We start from the raw sequence: 18,285 nt of genomic DNA, 5'->3' as shown, positions 1-18,285 counted from the left end.
AATAAATTTTTCTTGACAGAACTTGACCGAATTGAGGTTCATTGGTCGTCCTGACCGAACTAACCTCGGAAGGCCCGATACCGTAACAAACGTAAAACTGTCAGTTTGTCTTGCGGGCTTTATATTCAATTAGTTTTATCTTAACTGGCAGGCAAGTGTGTGTGTTTGGGCCAGAGCTTTAATAATAAAGCTGTAGTATCCTAGGCATTATCTCGACCATCAAAGGTAATTTCAACCGTGAATTATGATAACGCGAGCCCCATTGTTCGACGTAAACCCCCCGGGAAAAGCGGATAATTAGTGGTGGGGGATTTAAATGGACCCTCGAAAGACGATCGGTCTGACAAAGCTCACGCTATCGTCGTAATTATGTTGTCCACGGCACGCCTCTTTAATAATATAAAGTTTTATTTGCATTACTTGTCGGCTAATACAACCCATTATCAATTAAAATTTGCGTTTCTCTAAATTGGCAACTTGTAAACTTGGGCGAATGGCCCAGATTAAAGTGGCCATTGATATTGATTGATATTTTCTCTAATACAGGGTCTTATGTGATTCACATCCTATAATTTAATAAGTGAATCTGCACTCCTAGCCTGAGACCGAGTAAACGTTTTGCTCCGTTAAATTCTGATGTAAAAAAGGGTTTTTGTATCCTTTGGCCATTCAACTGTGGTCGCTATGCGATATTTTAAGCCGGACAAACAAACACACAAGCAAACTTAACAAAATTAAACGAAAATCCTGTCAGGCGAATTTTACAGGATGCAGAATTTTTAAAAAGTATGAATAGTGCGTAAACACTTTCCTTTATTTTATGGATTGATCAAATTAATGGTGATTCAAGTTGATTACCATTGTATATAAATGACAAGAGAAATTAAATGTGTAGAAACAAACATTTTTAATATTATCTCTCTCAAATGCGCGAAGTACATTACTACCAGCCTCTGTGCTGGAAGTTACTGCTTGTACCTTTGCAGCGTATGGGTAATAGGCGCGGTAGGCCTCGCGGGCAATCTGCTGGTACTGCTCGGTCGGATGTTCGCACCAGCCAACAACGTAGTGCATTCCCTCTACCTCAGGAACCTCGCATTGTCCGACTTGCTGATGGGAGTGTACTTATTCATTATAGCGTCTGCAGATACGAATTACCGAGGCGTCTACCTACGTTACCAGTACCTGTGGCGTCACAGTTACGTGTGCAATATATGCGGTTAGTCGTGGGAACTACAAAATGAAAACGGCGGAACCGCGAGCTTATTTCCAGGTTTTTTGAGCACCCTCTCGTGCGAATCGTCCGTCCTGATACTCGCGCTCGTCACGTGGGACCGGTTCATTTCCGTCACGCAGCCACTGGCGCGCAAACAACCGTCACCGCGCGCAGCCGCCTTGACACTGCTGGCTCTGTGGTCTGTGGCCGTGTTGATCGCGATCTTTCCGATCGGCGGCTTCGCCAGGGCCTACTTCGGCGACGAATTTTACGGCAACAACGGCGTGTGTCTTTCTCTGCATATCCACGAACCGTACGCGAAGGTAAGTGACGGAAAATGAGTGTGCGGCGTCGATCCATACATAGACTAAATATCACCCACTTGAAAGAACAAATTTTAAATGTCAAATGACGAAATTGTACAGAGTTGCCCAATTTAAAAAAACACACATATAATGGAGAATTGATAACATATGCTGAAATTGCGGTGTTTTTTCTGGGACATAAACAACTATAAACAAAAATTTTAAATGGTCCATCCGACATGCGCATAAGATTTAAAATCTTGCCAACATAGTTGTTGACCAATCGTCATTAAGTTTGTGTGCGGAATATACGGCAATACTTCCTCAAAATCTGCGTAGATCTCGTTAAACGTTTCGGGAGTAAATAGTTAGTGGGTGAATTGTTGACGCATGCGCTGAATATCATTCCCTTTTCTACAAAAATGTCAATAGCGCCTACGGCGCATCAATTTTTATAAGGGCCACTATATTATCTGATAGCTATATGTTCATTCTGGATAGAAATGAGACATAAATTTAAATATGGCATATAATTATCAACCTATTTTTGATTTTTTTTGACAATTTGTGAATAATCGGCAGGGCTGGGAATATTCGGCGGTGATGTTTATCATGGTCAACGCGATGGCGCTGGTGTTCATATCGTACGCCTACCTGCGTATGATTCAAGAAATCCGTGCCAGCGGCGTCGCCTGCCGGTCGACGAGACAGAGCCGAGATCGAGACAAAGTCGCTCAACGTTTCGGCATAATCGTTTTAACTGATTGCCTCTGTTGGGTCCCCGTTATCGTAGTAAAACTAGTGGCACTTGCCGGTAAGAGGTTTGTCGATTAGAATGGTGGATTTCCGCTCCAATGCGAATATTTTTAACGTCGGTCGAGGCGGATCACCAGGATCGTTCGCCCATATGAATACTTTACTGTATCTCGCACAGTTGTGATTTTACAGTTTTTCCGTCGGTTACCATAACCTATAAGTTTTGTGTGAATGTCTATGGATTTGTCTGGTGTATTGCTCGGCTTCCGGATGTGTTATATTCACGCTGGTATCCAGGCCAGATGGGATCGGATATCCCGTATGAGATAATCGCTGGAACCGCTAGATGAATCAGTCGTCATTTCATGACTAATTATTTAGAAGTTTGTTTCACTCTATGAGTATGTTAATCAACCGGGAGGATGATGGAATAGTCCAGACGCTTTCTTTAAAAAGGCATCCTTTTTGGAATTTTTGAATTATATATACTAATATTTGTAAGCTAGCCAAATTGCCTGAATTACAGTGCCAAATAAAAAAAAACTACAAGTTTCGAACTTAAAAAGATTTTAATTGTGAGTTAACCTAAAAAAGCACTTTGTAGGTGTGCCCATTCCGGAAAAATTGTATGCTTGGCTGGCCATTTTTATTTTGCCAATTAATTCGGCGTTGAATCCGGTGCTATATACGCTGATGACAACCGTATTTAAAAAACAGGTATTTGTTGCGTGATCTTACGTATTGAATGCACTTTACACGTTGTGATATTTCGCAGTTGAGGAAGTTGGTCAACTCCTGCGTACACAAGAGCAAACCGGAAAACATGCCCCAGTCGGCTTCAGAATCCGGATTCAGTTTGAGTTTCGGTATGTTCCCGCTAAGCGGCAGCACCAAGCGCGGCCTCACGAATAGGGTAATGAAATTTCTACGGTTTCGGAATTCTTTATCATTATGTAACGCATGTACAATAAAACTTGCGACAGAAAAATATTGGTAACTTCCCCTCCCCGCAACAGGGTACACAGAGCAGCCTTACCACAAGCAAGAACAGCTGGAAGAGGTCGACTCCAGTGTAAAGACAGGTAGTATCAACGAATTACTTTTCAACAAAATTTGTTAAAAAAAATCGAGTCGGCTTTGACACATTTTTTAGTTCAGGCCTCTTGCCCATCGAAGAACACAACGATACAGTTGTGTTGTTAAAGACTGTTCTTTATGAAATAAAAATAAGGGGGAAATACGTTTTTAGGTAACTAGTTATCGTCTTCATTATTGTATTTCAGTTTTGTAAAATTGTAATTAAGCAAAATCGAATTTTGTACAAATATTTGTAAAGTGAATGGCCGTGGTTATGATGTTTAAAACGCTACATATTTTAATAATTTTATGTCAATTATCAATTAATATTTTTGTAATACAGAAATACTCAAACAATTGATGTCTGGTGGGAAATCTTAGTGTAAGAATATTTGTTATTCGATGTCGAAATAAGTAACTGTCTGTGATTTTTTAGATAAGAATTTAACTATAAATAAAGCGCATGATGACATAAACGTAATAGGGTGAATAATGTAGACGAATTAAAATGATGTTTGCCTGGTTATTTGCCTAATAATTTTAATCTTATAAAAAAATTATTAATTTTTACCGAAATGTACGTTTTCAATTTATTGGCAACGTGTTCTTGGTGTGGTGTTTAATTTTTAGAGCAAATAAAACATGTTTCGACATGTGTTTTTTTTATTTAACCTTCTACCAACGACATGAAAATCGTATCGACGGCATCGTTTCGAAGATTGTCGGTTGATCTTCGCGTCACAAAAAAAAACTGAAATGGTAATGTTTACTAATTTATCAACCGCCGTACTCATGCATCATAAGAAGAAGATATAAAGAATTTTGGATCTGTGCTCTGCGATCTGCCATAGACCAAAACCCCCGTGACATTGACTGTCACAGCAGATAAAGATTTTTGCAATTAAAAGTACGTGTATATAGTTCTTCACAATGAGCGGTGATATTGCGTGGGCAATAAAGAATGGTGATTTAGAACAAGTGAAAGACATAATCGAAAAACTGGTACGTGCGCTGTTGTTTGCCATTTATCAGTGATGAGTCATTTTTCATCCCTAGGCTGTCGATGTTAACCAAGAGTTTGGGGGCCGTCCGCTCATTTTATACGCCGCAGATTACGGTCACGCGGCAGTCATAGAATATCTCATTTCCTTAGGAGCAGATGTGAACGTAAGTTTGCGAACAACGTAAGTTATTATGCTTTAAACCAAAGATTATTTTAGTCAAAAGACAAACATGGTATTACACCAATCCTGGCGGCGATTTGGGAGGGTCACAAAGACTGTGTGAAGTTGCTCATCGAAAACGGTGCCAAAAAAGATGGAGTCGCGCCTGATGGAAAATCTTACTTAGAATCGGCGGAAAATAATGAAATCCGACAACTGTTGGCCTAAAAAGTAAATCGCGCGATCGGCCACTTTTTTTGCGTCGGCCAGCGCATCATAATTTTTAATCCAAGGGACTATGTATTAAGTTTTTTTGCTTCAAATATTTGAAGCCCATCATGTTACCCTAAATATCAACCCAATGGTGAAGTTATTTGGTTTTGCTCAAAAACTTAATACCTATGTTGACACCGCGCCGGCTGTGGTTTTGGAACAAATTGTTTTGTATGCCAAACAAAATACAAAATGCCACTTACTACAATGAGATAATTGCTGTCCTTTTTGAAGATGTCCATTAAAATATTTTTTACAATGACAAGATGCAGTGTAGAGCGCTTAAAAACGTTTACTATTTAGATGTTTCAGTGGTAGGCTAGTTTATAATTTATTCCAGAATAAATTTTTTTTAATTAACTGAGTTTATTGAAACGAAAAATTTAAAAGAAATGGATCTGTACTTATTATTTATTTAGACCCCGCAAGTGATCCTCTTAAATAATTCAATTCAATTGGAAAAGGTATGTATCATTGAAACATTTTTTAATAACATATCAAATCTACTACGGTTATTATAATATGAAACTGTTCTAATTGTCAAACTCGTTTTACGTTGAGGGTAAATTCGTAATTTTTCACGTCAAATACGTTGAGTTTTGAGTGGCGTAGTTAGAGTAGACCCTCAAGACATTTTAAAGAAAATTTTGATTACCAAAACTTGTGACAGAAAATCGTGAATCACATACGTAAAATGTAAACCCTTTTACGAATTTTGCGGTTTGAATTAACCTACTTTGAAACCGTTTTCTTAATCATATTAAAATTCAAAGTCACGTTTAGAAAACTTCGGTGTTTATAGCAGGGAGCCTTAATTTTTTTAGTTCTCTACTTTAAGATGCAATAAAAATACCAACCATTTGAAACATCATCTTTTAATTTCATTTCTCTATATAAATATACACCATTTTATACATGAAAAAGTCACTTTATTTACAACACTTGGGTGGCGACGCTGTTGGTAAAGTACACGAACGCGCCCACCAAATTGCACAGGGTCGCGCCTAAAAACACCCCCAGCCATTTGCCGTCGGACATCGTGACCAGACTAGCGGTCACGTGGCCGCACAATATCCCCGGTATCGTGGCTATCGTGTTGCTGATCGCGAAAGTGGTACCCGCGTGATTTGGCGCCACATCGACGTGATTACTTAAGTGGCCGGCGGAATTGCAAGCGGACAGTCCCATCGAGATGCTCACGAGTACCAGCGCAAACGCGAGATGGTCGACCACACCGAATATTGCAAGAAATAGGGCGGGGCCGACCAAACCCACGCACGTCATTAGCCGTCTGACGTTTAAAACTGACCAACTTTTGTTCAGCAACAGTCCGTCAGCCACGTGGCCGCTAACGATACCAAATATCGAGTTGACAATGTAGGGTACCGCCGTGAGACTTAAACTATGAGAGTTGGCACCCAAATAGGTACTCATGTAAGTCGGTAACCAGTTCATTATGATGTAAGAGGACCAGTTCATTGCGAAATGCGCGGCGTATATCGCCCACAGCGGTTTGCTCAGTATAAAATCCGCCCAGCGAATACTGTGCGATATCACTTTGGGCATGTGCAGCGGTATGGTTTCGTCCCCGCCAAACGCGTCGCGAGGATAGAAACAGTACCACAAAATCACCCACATGAAACCCAACGAACCGAACCAATAGAAACAGGCTTCCCAGTCGAGGTGAGGACACAATATGGACGCAAAGGTTTGACCCACGGAACCCGATGCCAAGAGGTAGGAGAACGCCCGAGATCTTTCCTCCACAGGAATGCTGTGAGCGAACAAGTGAAAAATAGTTGGCAGTCCTAAAAAAAATCGCGATGCAGTAAACGCGGTTATAAAATTTATGATATAATATAATTTAGATCCCCACCTAAGCCTTCAGCGAAACCGAGCCCGATACGGCACATGATGAGGGCCGTTGCGCTGTGAGCCAAAAAAGGGGTTATGAAAGTTGCGACGCTCCACAATAATACGCTACATATCAAAACGTTTTTTGCTCCCAGCTTGGATGCCCAAAAACTACCTGAAATGCATGGGAAAATAACACTTAATAAAATTCAGTAGGAGACTTCTGTACCTAATATCTGGCTAGTGAAATAGCCGCATGCGAACGCTGAAAGTATCCACCCTTGCAAGTGCATGCTCCATCCGAACACTTTGACCATAGGGACGATTGCGATGGGCATGATAACCCTGTCCGCGCTGTTGATGAAATTTGCGAAACTGCACAACGCTACTATGCGAGACGTACGCGTGAACCACCTTATTCTTGCCATTTCGAGATTATTTTTGGTTTACTTATCACAATGTGTTACAGGGTGTAACGCCAGGATTACTAAGTTATTTTAATAGTACATTTACGTGTAATGGTTGTCAAAGGTAGAACAATGTCGATGTTTGTTGTTCAGTTCTAGTTTCATTTTTGGAACTGCATCAGTTTCGCCGCGTTCGACTTTTCATTTATTTCGTTGTCAAATAAATAGTGATACGTCAACATTGAAACAACGTAAATTTTTATGCCAAGTGGATAACGTCAAACACAGATAAAAGTTCGAAACTTTCGTTGAGTAAAAACCAAATGCAAAGATTAATATTACAACGTCAAAAATATAAAAGCAGATACAATTGGTAGAAATGGTGAGATAACGATTCTATTAAAGAAGAAGAGGATAACCATAGCCAAACCAAAGTTTAATATATTTCATACGATTTTAACAGTAATGATTCGCGCTGTATTAATTGATTTAAGCGGTACCTTGCATATAGAGAACCACGCAATTCCTGGTTGTGTGGAAGCATTACAAAAGTGGGTCGCAGTCTTTCATAATTGTGTAAAGGGCACTGACGGCAATTTTATTGCAGACTTCTGCGAAAGAATCTTACCGTAAAATTTGTTACAAACACAACCAAAGAGAGTAAAAGGATTTTGCATAACAGACTCTCAAATTTGGGATTTGAAATTGATAAGGATAGTATTATTAGTTCCTTAGTGGCTGCAAGGCATTTGATTGAAACTGAACAGCTCAAACCTCTCTTCCTGCTTTCCTCCGATGCCCTTGAAGACTTTGAAGGGTTGGCATGCCCCTCCAACGAATCTCCTAATGCAGTTGTAATTGGTCTAGCTCCATCAGAGTTTTTTTATGATAAATTAAATACAGCCTTCCGGACTTTGTTGAATGGAGCTCAATTGATCGGTATTCACGCCGGTAAATATTACAAAACGTCGGATGGGTTGTCCTTAGGGCCTGGCTGTTTTGTAAAGGGCTTGGAATATTCAGCTCAGTGTACAGCCCGACTTGTAGGTAAACCAAGTAAACTTTTCTTCCTCTCTGCTTTGGGAGCAGTACCACCAGAACATGCTGTAATGATAGGAGATGTGAGTCTCCACTTTCATATAGCTTTGGTTTAATAAGGCAGAATTATACTTATAGGATGTAACAGATGACATAAAAGGTGCCATGGATGCAGGTTTGCAAGGCTATCTGGTTCAAACTGGAAAATATAGGCAAGCTGACGAAACTAAAATCCCGGTACCACCTACCAAAGTATTTCCTAGTTTTGTGGAGGCGGTGGACGAAATAATTGCGCAACTAGAATAATCCTAAACATTTCTTGTAAAAAACGTTGGATGTGATATCAGGGTGCAGGCAGTCACTCAATAAAATATAACGGATAAAGTTAAAGTTGCTTGACGCCTCATTGTAATAAAACTTTTTCTCACATGACAGTACAAATCAATGACGCCCAATAAAGGCAAAAAACAACGATTTAACAAAAATGTCAAAAAAATTATTCAGATTTCGGAAATGGCCGAATGATACTAGTAGTTTTGCCCAATATTTTTTATCATGCCAAAATGAATTAAAATATACTACCAAATCCAGCATTCCATGATCCATGAATGTAACCTGCATCCATTTGGCGCTTTTTCGTTTTAAAAAAAAATTATATATTTATTCGTTAATGTTTAATTCGGACACGGAAAGTATGGAAAAAATCGTCTCCACAGCGGCGCGTTTAACGCGACCGTTCACTGTCGTCGTAGAGGGAAACATCGGCAGCGGAAAAACGTCTTTTCTGAACCACTTCAGCAAACACAAGGACGTAATGGTTCTTACGGAACCAGTCAATTTGTGGAGGAATTGTAACGGCCACAACTTATTGGTGAGTTCTGGATACGTTTTTGATGTTGCGTAACCGTTTTTCTTTTATCTAAGGGTTTAATGTATGAAAATCCTGTCAAATGGAGTTTTACGTTTCAATCTTACGTCCAGTTGACGATGCTTCAGAATCACCAGAAACGCACGCATTTGCCGGTGAAACTCATGGAACGGTCGATCTTTAGTGCCAGATATTGCTTTGTCGAGAAACTTGCGAGGGATGGATTACTTCCCAAACCCTCAGCGGCGGTGATCGACAAATGGTTCCGTTGGGTTTTACACAACGCCGACGTAGACGTAGATCTCGTGGTTTATTTGAGGACCTCACCGGAAACCGCCTATGAGCGGATATTAAAACGCAATCGATCAGAAGAAGAAACCATAAGCTTCGACTATGTCAAATCATTGCACGAAATCCACGAACAGTGGTTATACCGGAAAACGTTGTGGGAGTGTCCTGCTCCGACGTTAGTACTCGACGCTGATCTGGATATGTCGGTTATAATATCAGAGTATGACAAGTGTGAGCCTTTCATTTTGAACAAGGTTTCAGTTCCCTTAGAGGCTCGGGCCATGTAATTATTGAATCTTTTCCTCATTTTATGTTACCCCAAGGATACTACTTGATTTTTGCATTTACAAAACGGTGTTGTCTTCACTTACTGAGAAAGAAATGCATTTAACACCTGTGATCCGCGGTCAGCTTCGCGTTTTTATAGTACTGTAATGATTTTGTTTTGAGAAATAAATTTGTAATTCGGTTGGAATTGGACACTCTGCGGGTGGAAAGTGCACCCTCTATATTTCCTTAAAATAAATAACGCATCTAGACCATTAAAAGATGATTAAAATGACAAAAAATAAAAAGAAAACTACAGTGCATAAAAGCAGCAGAAAGGGGAATATATACTGCATGGAACATGTTCTGTGCTTCATAAGGAAAACATTAACAAAGCAAAATACATTCCCATAATTCTAAGTAAAGGAGTTATAGAACTTAAATAATGACCTTTAAAGTCAAAATGTCAAACAAAAAAATGAGAAGGAAGAACTATCTTAGAAAGGAAATAATATACAAGCAACATTTTTGTACCAAATACAGAAAAACTGAGTTAAATCTCAATGATTCTAAGCAAGGGGCTTATAAGACCTCAGTAAATAACGCCAAAAAAGTAAACATGCTAAAGAGTAAGTAAAGGTTGAGAAAATAAAAAATATTTTTAATTATGAATGAACAAAATGTCAAAAAGCTTTTATATCTCTCTACCTCTAAAAAAGGCATTGAAGCGCACACAATCTGTGACGTGATCGTCACAATTGAAAAACGTCAACACGACTAAAATCTATCGAAATCGCTCGCAGATCACTCCTAACCCATGACTTAAGTACCGGAAACGCTCAAATAGGCCCGCGATAATGTTTAATAAAACTGATGTCTTGAATGCACTAGTAAAAAAACAAAATTGGATCCAATATTTTTTTGGACTGACCTCGTATATTTAATTATGCTTGAAAAGGTCTCACTAGCAAAACGCAGGAGAAACCGAACTCTTGAAAAAATTGTATTAAAATATATAAAAATTTATTTCAATTCTAACAAACTATATTATCGCATCCGAATAATTTCTTGCGACGCTATACGGCAAATCTCGTGGAAGTCTTCTCCTATATGGCTGCGCCAGAATTTGCACCGCCCCCAAATCACTGCCGGGTAGTTGGGGCTCTGTATACCGTGAAATATCCGCGCTATCACCCGGCCCGTGAACTGATTATCCCTATACATTGAAACCATCGCGTGGATATCGTTGACCAGCTGCTCCTTCTTGACTATTCTCGGTTTCACCTCACTGATACTTTTCAGAGGATCGGTCGAATTAAAATATTCCCGGATTTTTGACTTGAGCCGCTCGTCCTTAGACGGATCCAAGACCGAATGAGTTTCCCGAGCTACCTCGACTAGGGTGTCGTGTATCGCTGTCAATTGCTTCAATGCCATCCCCTCCTGCTTGATCACCTGCTTGGTCCAAATTGAATGTAACAAAAATGAAAATGATGACTGTTGAAACGTGTTGCATTAGTTGACAATGGTCTTAGTCTAAAGTCTAATGTGTCAGAAAACAGAAACAGAAAAAACACTGCACATCTTCTTTAAATATACGGTGAGAAATGTAGCACTCAAATTGGAATTAAACATATCATTTTGGCAAACAGCTTTTCCGACTATGATATGGGAAATGTCTAGTAACAAATGTTTTCGTCAAAATATAATAAAAGTCGGACGAGTATTGACTATTTCTTATAAGAACAAAAAAATCCTCAAGACTAATGGGAATGCATAACTAAAAAACCGCTGAACATTCGAATAGAACAAAAAGCGAGGTTTGCAATAACGAAAAAAAATAGTCGCTAAGAATGGGACCAAAGGCTTAATACACCAACATCAAATGTTTAATGTAATTTAATGAAAGTCTTAAATGTAAATGATGCCAGACAGAGACGTACAACTGTATAAATGGGAATTTTACACACAACAGCTTAAAATTCTAATAGGAATTTTACACACATCGTAAAATTCTAATAAGAATTTTACACTGTTCAAAAATGTATAGCACGTTTTATAAAATTCAAATTTATTTGAAGAAATATTGTTTTGCAACAATAACACCCAGGAAAATGCAATATTCTCGTACTGTCGAAAGAAGAGATATATAAATTTTACCTTCGTGTACAAGCTGTCCAAAGCCTCATCGAGATCTTTCTCCGGTAAATTTCCGGGCGCCAACAGTCGGAAACCCAGATTAGAAAATTGCACGTTCAGGCAGGACCGTTTCGGCGCGTTGTTCTCCGCAGTCCACTCCAAATTTTTCAATTTGTGCTTGCAAATGCCGCTGTCCCATCCGATGGCGGATGCTACCTCCACCACCGGAAACTCTACGATGTTGTCCTCGTTATTTTTTCCCTTGTACATCGCGAGAGCCATAGCGAGAGGAGGACAATCTTTGGAAGCGCGCGTCAGCTGATTCGGGCCCGCGTAAGAAACTATCCGACACCGGGTGTAGGCGGGACTCAACACTTCGACATATTTCTTTTCGTGGAGCTCGAGATAGCACAGGAGCGTGGCGACGTTCTCCTCGGGGATGTCGAGGGCACGGATGGTTTCTTCGATAGAGAACGCTACCTCGTGCTTGGGACACGTGCCCGCGCACGCGCAGGGCACGAAGATTTTGCTAAGCAGTTTACGTATGACGTGACGGTCGATCGAGTTAGCGTGAATGTGTCTACGCAGCTCGTTCTCGTCCCGCCCCTGCGCGAAGCGTATGTTAAGGAAAACGGTCAAAACGAAGGGAGATAAATATACGGCGCGATGAAGCCATACACACGCAGAGCGCACAAACGCGACAAAAAGAAACCAACAAGAAAGCTTCTAAAACTAAGTTTCTAAAATCTGATTATTTCGCATATAACGTAAAAGCGTCATATAATAGTGGCCACAGCTACAAGTTGTTGAACAAGGGACTTTGTCTAAATAGGTAAATAAGTTTTCTGTTGAAAACCTTAAAGGGATTCGGTCTTTCATTAATATTATTGCCGTTTTTGGCTGGATATGAATTTAGTAGCAAAAATTTCGTGAATAAGTAGCCCAGTAAAAATTTCCTAGTTTTTTTCATATAAATTTTTGTCGACAATATAGAAGAAACATTCAAAAGTAACAAAGATACAGACACATTGATGTCATCTAATTTAGTAAAATACATTTAAAAAAAATCTTATTTGGTAAAAATGATACTCGAAAAACATAGCAAAAGAGTCACCCTTACATACCGCATATTTCAAATTTTATTTTGTTTTTTTTTTCGATTTCATTCTTTTGATTTTTCTTATCTATCAAAATTAAAGTTTTCACGTAATGTTTTTTCTCTATTTTGAACCGGATATTTTTGCTACCACCTTTAGTTTTTGACCATTATAATTGACGAACGAAGTGAATAATCCGAATAGAGTTGAAAGTAGAAACCTAAAAACAACTCGCCTGGGAATCCAAAAACACGTGACAGTGGGCGGGCAGACCGTCTCTGCCCGCGCGCCCCACTTCCTGCACGTAGCTCTCGAAGCTGTTGGGCATGTTGAAGTGAATCACCGCCCTTATGTCAGCCTTGTTGATGCCCATCCCGAACGCCACAGTGGCGACGACTATCCGCAACTCTCCACTCATGAACGCATTCTGAACGGACCTGCGCTTTGAAGCCGACATGCCCGCATGATAGGGCTCCGCCTGCGCGCTCAGCCTCTTCCTCTTCTTAGCTGCGACGGCCAAATCGTCGTCCTTAAAAGTCGTGCGCAAAAAGGACGCTATTCTCTCGCACTCATCCCTCCGAGTGCAGTAAACAATGACACTCTTGCAGCTCTTGAATCTCTCCGACTGCAACAGCTTCAGTAGCGACTGGTCACGGTTCGGATCCTTCGACACCGTCAGGCAGAGGTTGTCGGGCAACGGGGTGTCGCTTATGATGCCCCGGAAACCGTCCCGGATGTCCAACAGCTGAATGATGTTCTCGCAAGTGGCCCTGGTAGCGGTGGCCGTCAGACCCAAGATGGTTTTCACGCCCAAACTCTCCTTGAGGACGCGGCATACCATTAGGTAACTCGGACGGAAGTTATGTGACCACTGCGAGATGCAGTGCACCTCGTCTATACAGGCGAACGCTATTGGTGGAAGTTTCCTGAACAACGAGCCGAACCCTGTGAAAAAATGGTTTGAGAGGGGTAGGAGGAATAGCAAGAGGCCGCGAATTTACCGGTCTGTTTCTCTCCCGCAACAATAGCCTCCGGGGAGATTAGGAGAACGTCGAGTTTTTTCGTCCACAGGGCCTCGGTGATTTTTTGCCTCTGTGTACTGGTCTGGTTGGTATGCAAACAGGCCGCCTTTAAAATCTTTGGTATTCCTACAGGGCGTACACTTAGAAAATATATTTATTTACGTACAAAGTGGCTATTTCAGACTTATGTATAAACGATTGAGATGTGTCTTTCAAAAACTCACTAAAAAATGTTGCTGTGGTGATAATAAAAAAAAAAAGAAAAAAGATGCACGCAATAAACTTGTACGCACCAATCTTTAAACCACCTTTTATTTACTATTCGAATGTAATACAGGGCAGATTAAAAGAACAATTCGTTTTTTCAATTTTTCAAAGAAACTGCCACAGGCTACTGTAACACTTTTTTATAAAACTTCTGGATTCCTCCTGAGTCGGTTTTTGTTGAGTCGAACTAGCTAACGTTTCGCCAATCATCCTGTTGGCTTCTTCAGAGCTTGACTGAGACTGGGTCGCATTTTACTATGTACCTGCTTTTTATTGTTTGAGGGGGGCGGAGCTAAATGAGGGAGATAAACAGCGTCTCCGATGATTGATTTCCATATGACGTCAAAACTAGACTTACCACTTGTTCAAAAATCTCTCAACATCTTCGATCCGTCAAAGACAAAATTCCATGTGAGATGCCAGGAGTTTACAGCATTCCAAGCATATGCGGCAAAGAATACATTGGAGAGACTGGACGTAAAATATCAACTAGGCTCAAAGAACATGAAAGAGCCTTAAGACTAAGACAAATAAACTCGTCAGTAGTTGCCGAACACAAATCACGAAACCGGTCATAAAATGTTATTCGATAAAACTAAAATTCTTGCATGTAATCAATTCTTCTACCAACGAAAAATCCAAGTCTTCAGAAATCTATAAGCAACCTAACCGCGACTCAGGTCTCTACCTGTCTCCAATATGGGAATCAGTCATCCGAGACGGTGTCTATGCCCCTCATTTAGCTCCTTAGCTCCGCCCCCTCAAACAATATAAAAGCAGGTACAGAGTAAAATGCGAGCCAGTTTCAGTCAAGCTCTGAAGAATCCAACAGGATGATTGGGGAAACGTCAGAAAGTTCGCCTCAGCACAAACCGACCCAGGAGGAATCCTGGTTTATTTTATAAAAAGAATTAATTTTGTTGTTCGACTTCTGACTCAAAAGGGTTTAACAAAAATTACAAACCCGTAACTTGGTCCTCCATGAGCGAAACAAGTGGTGATATAATCAGGGAAATGCAGGGTTCCCTTTGCGCGTACAAATAAGCGGGCAGCTGATAACACAAGCTTTTGCCCGACCCTGTACTCAGAGTGACCAGAGTCGACTTTCCAGAGAGAATGCGCATTACCGCCAGCTCCTGTCCGTCGCGAAACGCGGAATGGCCAAATTTTTTTAAAGCGTCAAACACTTCCGGCGGTGTATCTGGAAGAGATCGTTTTTGACCCGCTTCGTAGAACGGCACTTGACCACTCAATAATTATATGTTGGGAGCAGTGTGGAAAATCGGGCATTGCTAGCATTGCCCAGGCACTGTGGACAATATTTCCCATTTAGCCACACTGCCCAACCAATCAATACAATTATTGCTAACATTGCTAATTACCCACTATGCCCGTAACGTATCCAAGGGAGCCACGACAAGCGCTCATTCTGGAGTTCTGTACCATTTTAGCTTTCAATGAAACCTTAAGAAATGCTTAGAGCAGCGCAAGGCGAATCCATATTATGAAAGGACTAGAGGACCTTTCTGGTTGCTTTTAATGTAACTTTGCTGAAATACGCTCATAACGGTACTGACGTGCTTTTAAAGTGTTTCTTAAGTATACATTGTGTTTCATAGCACATTCTAAAATGGTCAGGTTGTCATTAAATTATGGTTTCTTAAGGTTTGTTCTTCAAGTATATCTTATAAGATGCTTTGCAGCAACACCTCGAGCACCTTGATCTATTTTACAGTAAACATGAAATAATCTCATAGACCATCCGATAAACATTTACAGTGGTGTCTTGAAATGGTTTTATAGTAAAATAAAGACATCTTCACCATTCCTTTAAGTAAAGTTTTATTGAAGCACTTCCATCAGTAACCACCAGTCAAAGGGGAAAAGTTTTTAAATCATTTGATTTATCACTTGTCGCTCTCCTCGGGATACAATGTCATCGCTCTTACCTATAATCGAATCGTCGCAACTTAATTCGTAATAAGGTTTGACAAGTTTGGTCTCGTCGACATAAGTTTGAACGTCGAGCCGCCTCACGTGTTCTTCCAATTTTAAAACCTCCGCCAACAATTCAGAGTCGACGTCGTCCGAAAACCCATCCTCGTCCCCCTCCTCCTCCTCCACCTCGCCGTCTTTGACGCCCGTTTTATTTTTCAGCGCCAATTTAGGTACCCTAACGCTCAACGCACTATCCAAAGCCATTTTCGACGCTTCTTCCAGCGTGGGCACCGGGCACTCTTCGTCCGCCGCATCGGCCGGTAACAGACCGTCCCCTTTACCGTTCTTACACCTCGCTGCAAAATGTCCTTCCTGTCCGCAACTGAAGCAAACGAGTTTTCCGCCGTCACAGCCTCCCATGTCCATGTCTGGCCCGTAAAGCGCCTTCTTCTTTTTCTTCCACTGCGCCTTTTTGTATTTGGTGTAGTTTACGCCCGATTTGCCCCTGGCGAAAACTTTTTTGCGTAAATTGATCGTCACGAAGTTGTCGTTCAAATGTCCCGACTCCATCTTTTTCTCCAGCTTCTCTTTTAGTTGCTGCCTTTTGCTTTTTACTAGTGACGATGAACGATCCACTTTATCTTTCGCCGGTCTAGTCTTCTTCAATAGTTGAATAAAGTTTGAAGACCTGGGGGCTACTACTCGCGGTTTGACGCAATACTCTAGTTCGTAACGGTCTTCATGTTGAGGCTCCGCCTCTTTGTTTCTAGGCGCTGATTTACTGCTCTTTTTAGCGCTCCTTCCGCTCGTGTCTTCTTCCACCAGATGCTGAAAATGTCCAAACGTCTTCCTCTTTGATGTACCACCCACGGTGAATTCAGGGTCTCTTTCGTCATTATCCGAATGGAATGGATCTTCTTCGTCGCTGATGCCTGGCGTTTCCTCTAGGCTGATCTTGACCTTGTTTTGCCTGCTCGATTTGCGCGGAGTTGAACTTGTATTCACTTCCGAATTCTTCGTTTTCTTTCGGGATCTCGGTTTCTTCTCACCCCTCGGGTGCTGTTTTTTCGATGTCAAGTCGAATTTTTCCTTTCTTTCGCTTATATCGTTTGCAACTTTTTCTATACGACTTTCCTCTTTCTCCTCTCCAGCCACGGCCGGCGGATCATTTGTTAATGTTAAGCTGGCCACTGTATCGCAAGAGAGTTTAATTTTTTTAGCTACATGCAGGATGGGCTGTTTCCGTGAGACCTCGTCATCGTCCGAATCCTCTACAATATCGTCGCTGTCGTAATCGACTTTTGAAGGAACCGCTTTAAGTTCCGGATTGTCCATACTTATTCTAGAGTTCTGAACGACTCTCTGCAGCCATCCCGTGTCGACCGTTCTCGTGGGGTTATTTATTTTTGTATCTATGAAACCAGCAATATTTACAGGTCGGGAATTCGACATTTGGGATTTATTTTGCAAAACCCTGTATTGGGAGGAATCACAGAACGAGCCGATGTCCGATTCGGCAGACGGCAAATTGTCAGGTTGCGAAAAAAACGGCGCGACGTCGACATTATCCTCGCTCTTATTTTTCTGCGAAAACGACAGGGATTTCCGCGGATTGCGTTTGTTAAACTTGGCCCCGCAAAACAACTTTGATTTAATGGTCTGCGTCACTTTGTTGGTAACCACGTGTTCTTTCTCATTCTCTCTACCGGAAGGAGTTCTGTTTAGGTGGGGGCCCCACACTTCTGGCGACTTCGATTTTGTATCATTGTTTGATAACGGTTCAGGACTTACCTCGTTGCTAGCGCGCGGTAGCTCTGTTAATGGTCCGACACTAACAGTTTCGACTTCGTTTCCTTGAAAGTTTTGGATTTGACCGACTTCCTCGTCGAAACCATCTATATCCATAAAACTTTGCTCCAGGGCGCTAGTTTTTAACTGGAAGTATTTTCTGTAAGCGTGGCGGACTTCTACTGGCGCTTCCCTGATGTCCAACTAAAATTTACGTGAGTGTAGGTGTAAAATTTAATCCATGCAAAAAATACCTTCGAAGGCACCCTTTTAAATGTTTTCGTAAATTCGTGTTCCCACAATTTAACTTTATATTTACATTTTTCATAAGTTTTTTTGATTTCGGGATCCTGTAATAAATCCATCTGGTTTTCTAACAGTGTGTTTTGTGTTTTCTGAAATTAATTTTCATTTCCCGCCAATTATATTACAGGTTGGAACAGAAATCGTCTTCCTATCTTCTTCGAACTCAGAAGCAATGTTTTTTGCTATGTGGCTCACTATTTTTGGTATATTAAA

General features: G+C 40.9%; 6 protein-coding genes across 10 annotated transcripts in view; 4 read left to right on the top strand and 2 right to left on the bottom strand.

Moving 5' to 3' along the window:
- The window catches only part of LOC132706598 (relaxin receptor 2), an 83,043-nt gene extending 79,053 nt beyond the window's left edge, over positions 1-3,990 (top strand). For 3 of the 5 annotated variants that reach the window (XM_060678016.1, XM_060678017.1, XM_060678015.1), the window contains exons 16-21: positions 987-1,219; positions 1,274-1,539; positions 2,104-2,335; positions 2,882-2,994; positions 3,053-3,230; positions 3,294-3,990. In XM_060678016.1, the coding sequence (XP_060533999.1) occupies positions 987-1,219; positions 1,274-1,539; positions 2,104-2,335; positions 2,882-2,994; positions 3,053-3,230; positions 3,294-3,397 (1,126 nt within the window). In that variant the 3' untranslated portion in view covers positions 3,398-3,990. Of the gene's footprint in view, positions 1-986; positions 1,220-1,273; positions 1,540-2,103; positions 2,336-2,881; positions 2,995-3,052; positions 3,231-3,260 lie in introns of all 5 variants that reach the window. The other 2 variants (XM_060678019.1, XM_060678018.1) reach the window with 2 other exon arrangements.
- A 216-nt stretch (positions 3,991-4,206) lies between these two features.
- On the top strand, positions 4,207-5,150 carry LOC132706266 (myotrophin). The gene is made up of 3 exons (XM_060677502.1): positions 4,207-4,356; positions 4,411-4,521; positions 4,575-5,150. The coding sequence occupies exons 1-3, from the start codon at positions 4,285-4,287 to the stop codon at positions 4,743-4,745; spliced, it is 354 nt and encodes a 117-aa protein (XP_060533485.1). The 5' UTR covers positions 4,207-4,284; the 3' UTR covers positions 4,746-5,150.
- Positions 5,151-5,651: 501 nt separating this feature from the next.
- Positions 5,652-7,088, bottom strand: LOC132705992 (uncharacterized). The gene is made up of 3 exons (XM_060677020.1): positions 6,874-7,088; positions 6,667-6,819; positions 5,652-6,598 (listed from the first exon to the last, which is right to left on the bottom strand). The coding sequence occupies exons 1-3, from the start codon at positions 7,070-7,072 to the stop codon at positions 5,724-5,726; spliced, it is 1,227 nt and encodes a 408-aa protein (XP_060533003.1). The 5' UTR covers positions 7,073-7,088; the 3' UTR covers positions 5,652-5,723.
- LOC132705991 (haloacid dehalogenase-like hydrolase domain-containing protein 2) lies at positions 7,088-8,395 on the top strand. The gene is made up of 3 exons (XM_060677019.1): positions 7,088-7,602; positions 7,659-8,172; positions 8,228-8,395. Exons 1-3 carry the CDS (start codon positions 7,517-7,519, stop codon positions 8,393-8,395), a joined length of 768 nt encoding a protein of 255 aa, XP_060533002.1. The 5' UTR covers positions 7,088-7,516.
- Positions 8,396-8,557: 162 nt separating this feature from the next.
- LOC132705990 (deoxynucleoside kinase-like) lies at positions 8,558-9,721 on the top strand. The gene is made up of 2 exons (XM_060677018.1): positions 8,558-8,960; positions 9,014-9,721. The coding sequence occupies exons 1-2, from the start codon at positions 8,694-8,696 to the stop codon at positions 9,533-9,535; spliced, it is 789 nt and encodes a 262-aa protein (XP_060533001.1). The 5' UTR covers positions 8,558-8,693; the 3' UTR covers positions 9,536-9,721.
- Positions 9,722-9,911: 190 nt separating this feature from the next.
- Positions 9,912-18,189, bottom strand: LOC132705989 (ATP-dependent DNA helicase Q4). The gene is made up of 7 exons (XM_060677017.1): positions 18,021-18,189; positions 15,990-17,970; positions 15,005-15,241; positions 13,753-13,899; positions 12,987-13,696; positions 11,676-12,260; positions 9,912-10,970 (listed from the first exon to the last, which is right to left on the bottom strand). The coding sequence occupies exons 1-7, from the start codon at positions 18,129-18,131 to the stop codon at positions 10,563-10,565; spliced, it is 4,179 nt and encodes a 1,392-aa protein (XP_060533000.1). The 5' UTR covers positions 18,132-18,189; the 3' UTR covers positions 9,912-10,562.
- Positions 18,190-18,285: the final 96 nt, after the last annotated feature.

Source organism: Cylas formicarius, unplaced genomic scaffold, assembly GCF_029955315.1.
Source record: "Cylas formicarius isolate icCylForm1 unplaced genomic scaffold, icCylForm1.1 PGA_scaffold_8__14_contigs__length_24414737, whole genome shotgun sequence".
NCBI lineage: Eukaryota > Metazoa > Arthropoda > Insecta > Coleoptera > Brentidae > Cylas > Cylas formicarius.
Note: the sequence above shows the minus strand (reverse complement) of the source record. Positions and strands in the feature narration are given on the sequence as shown.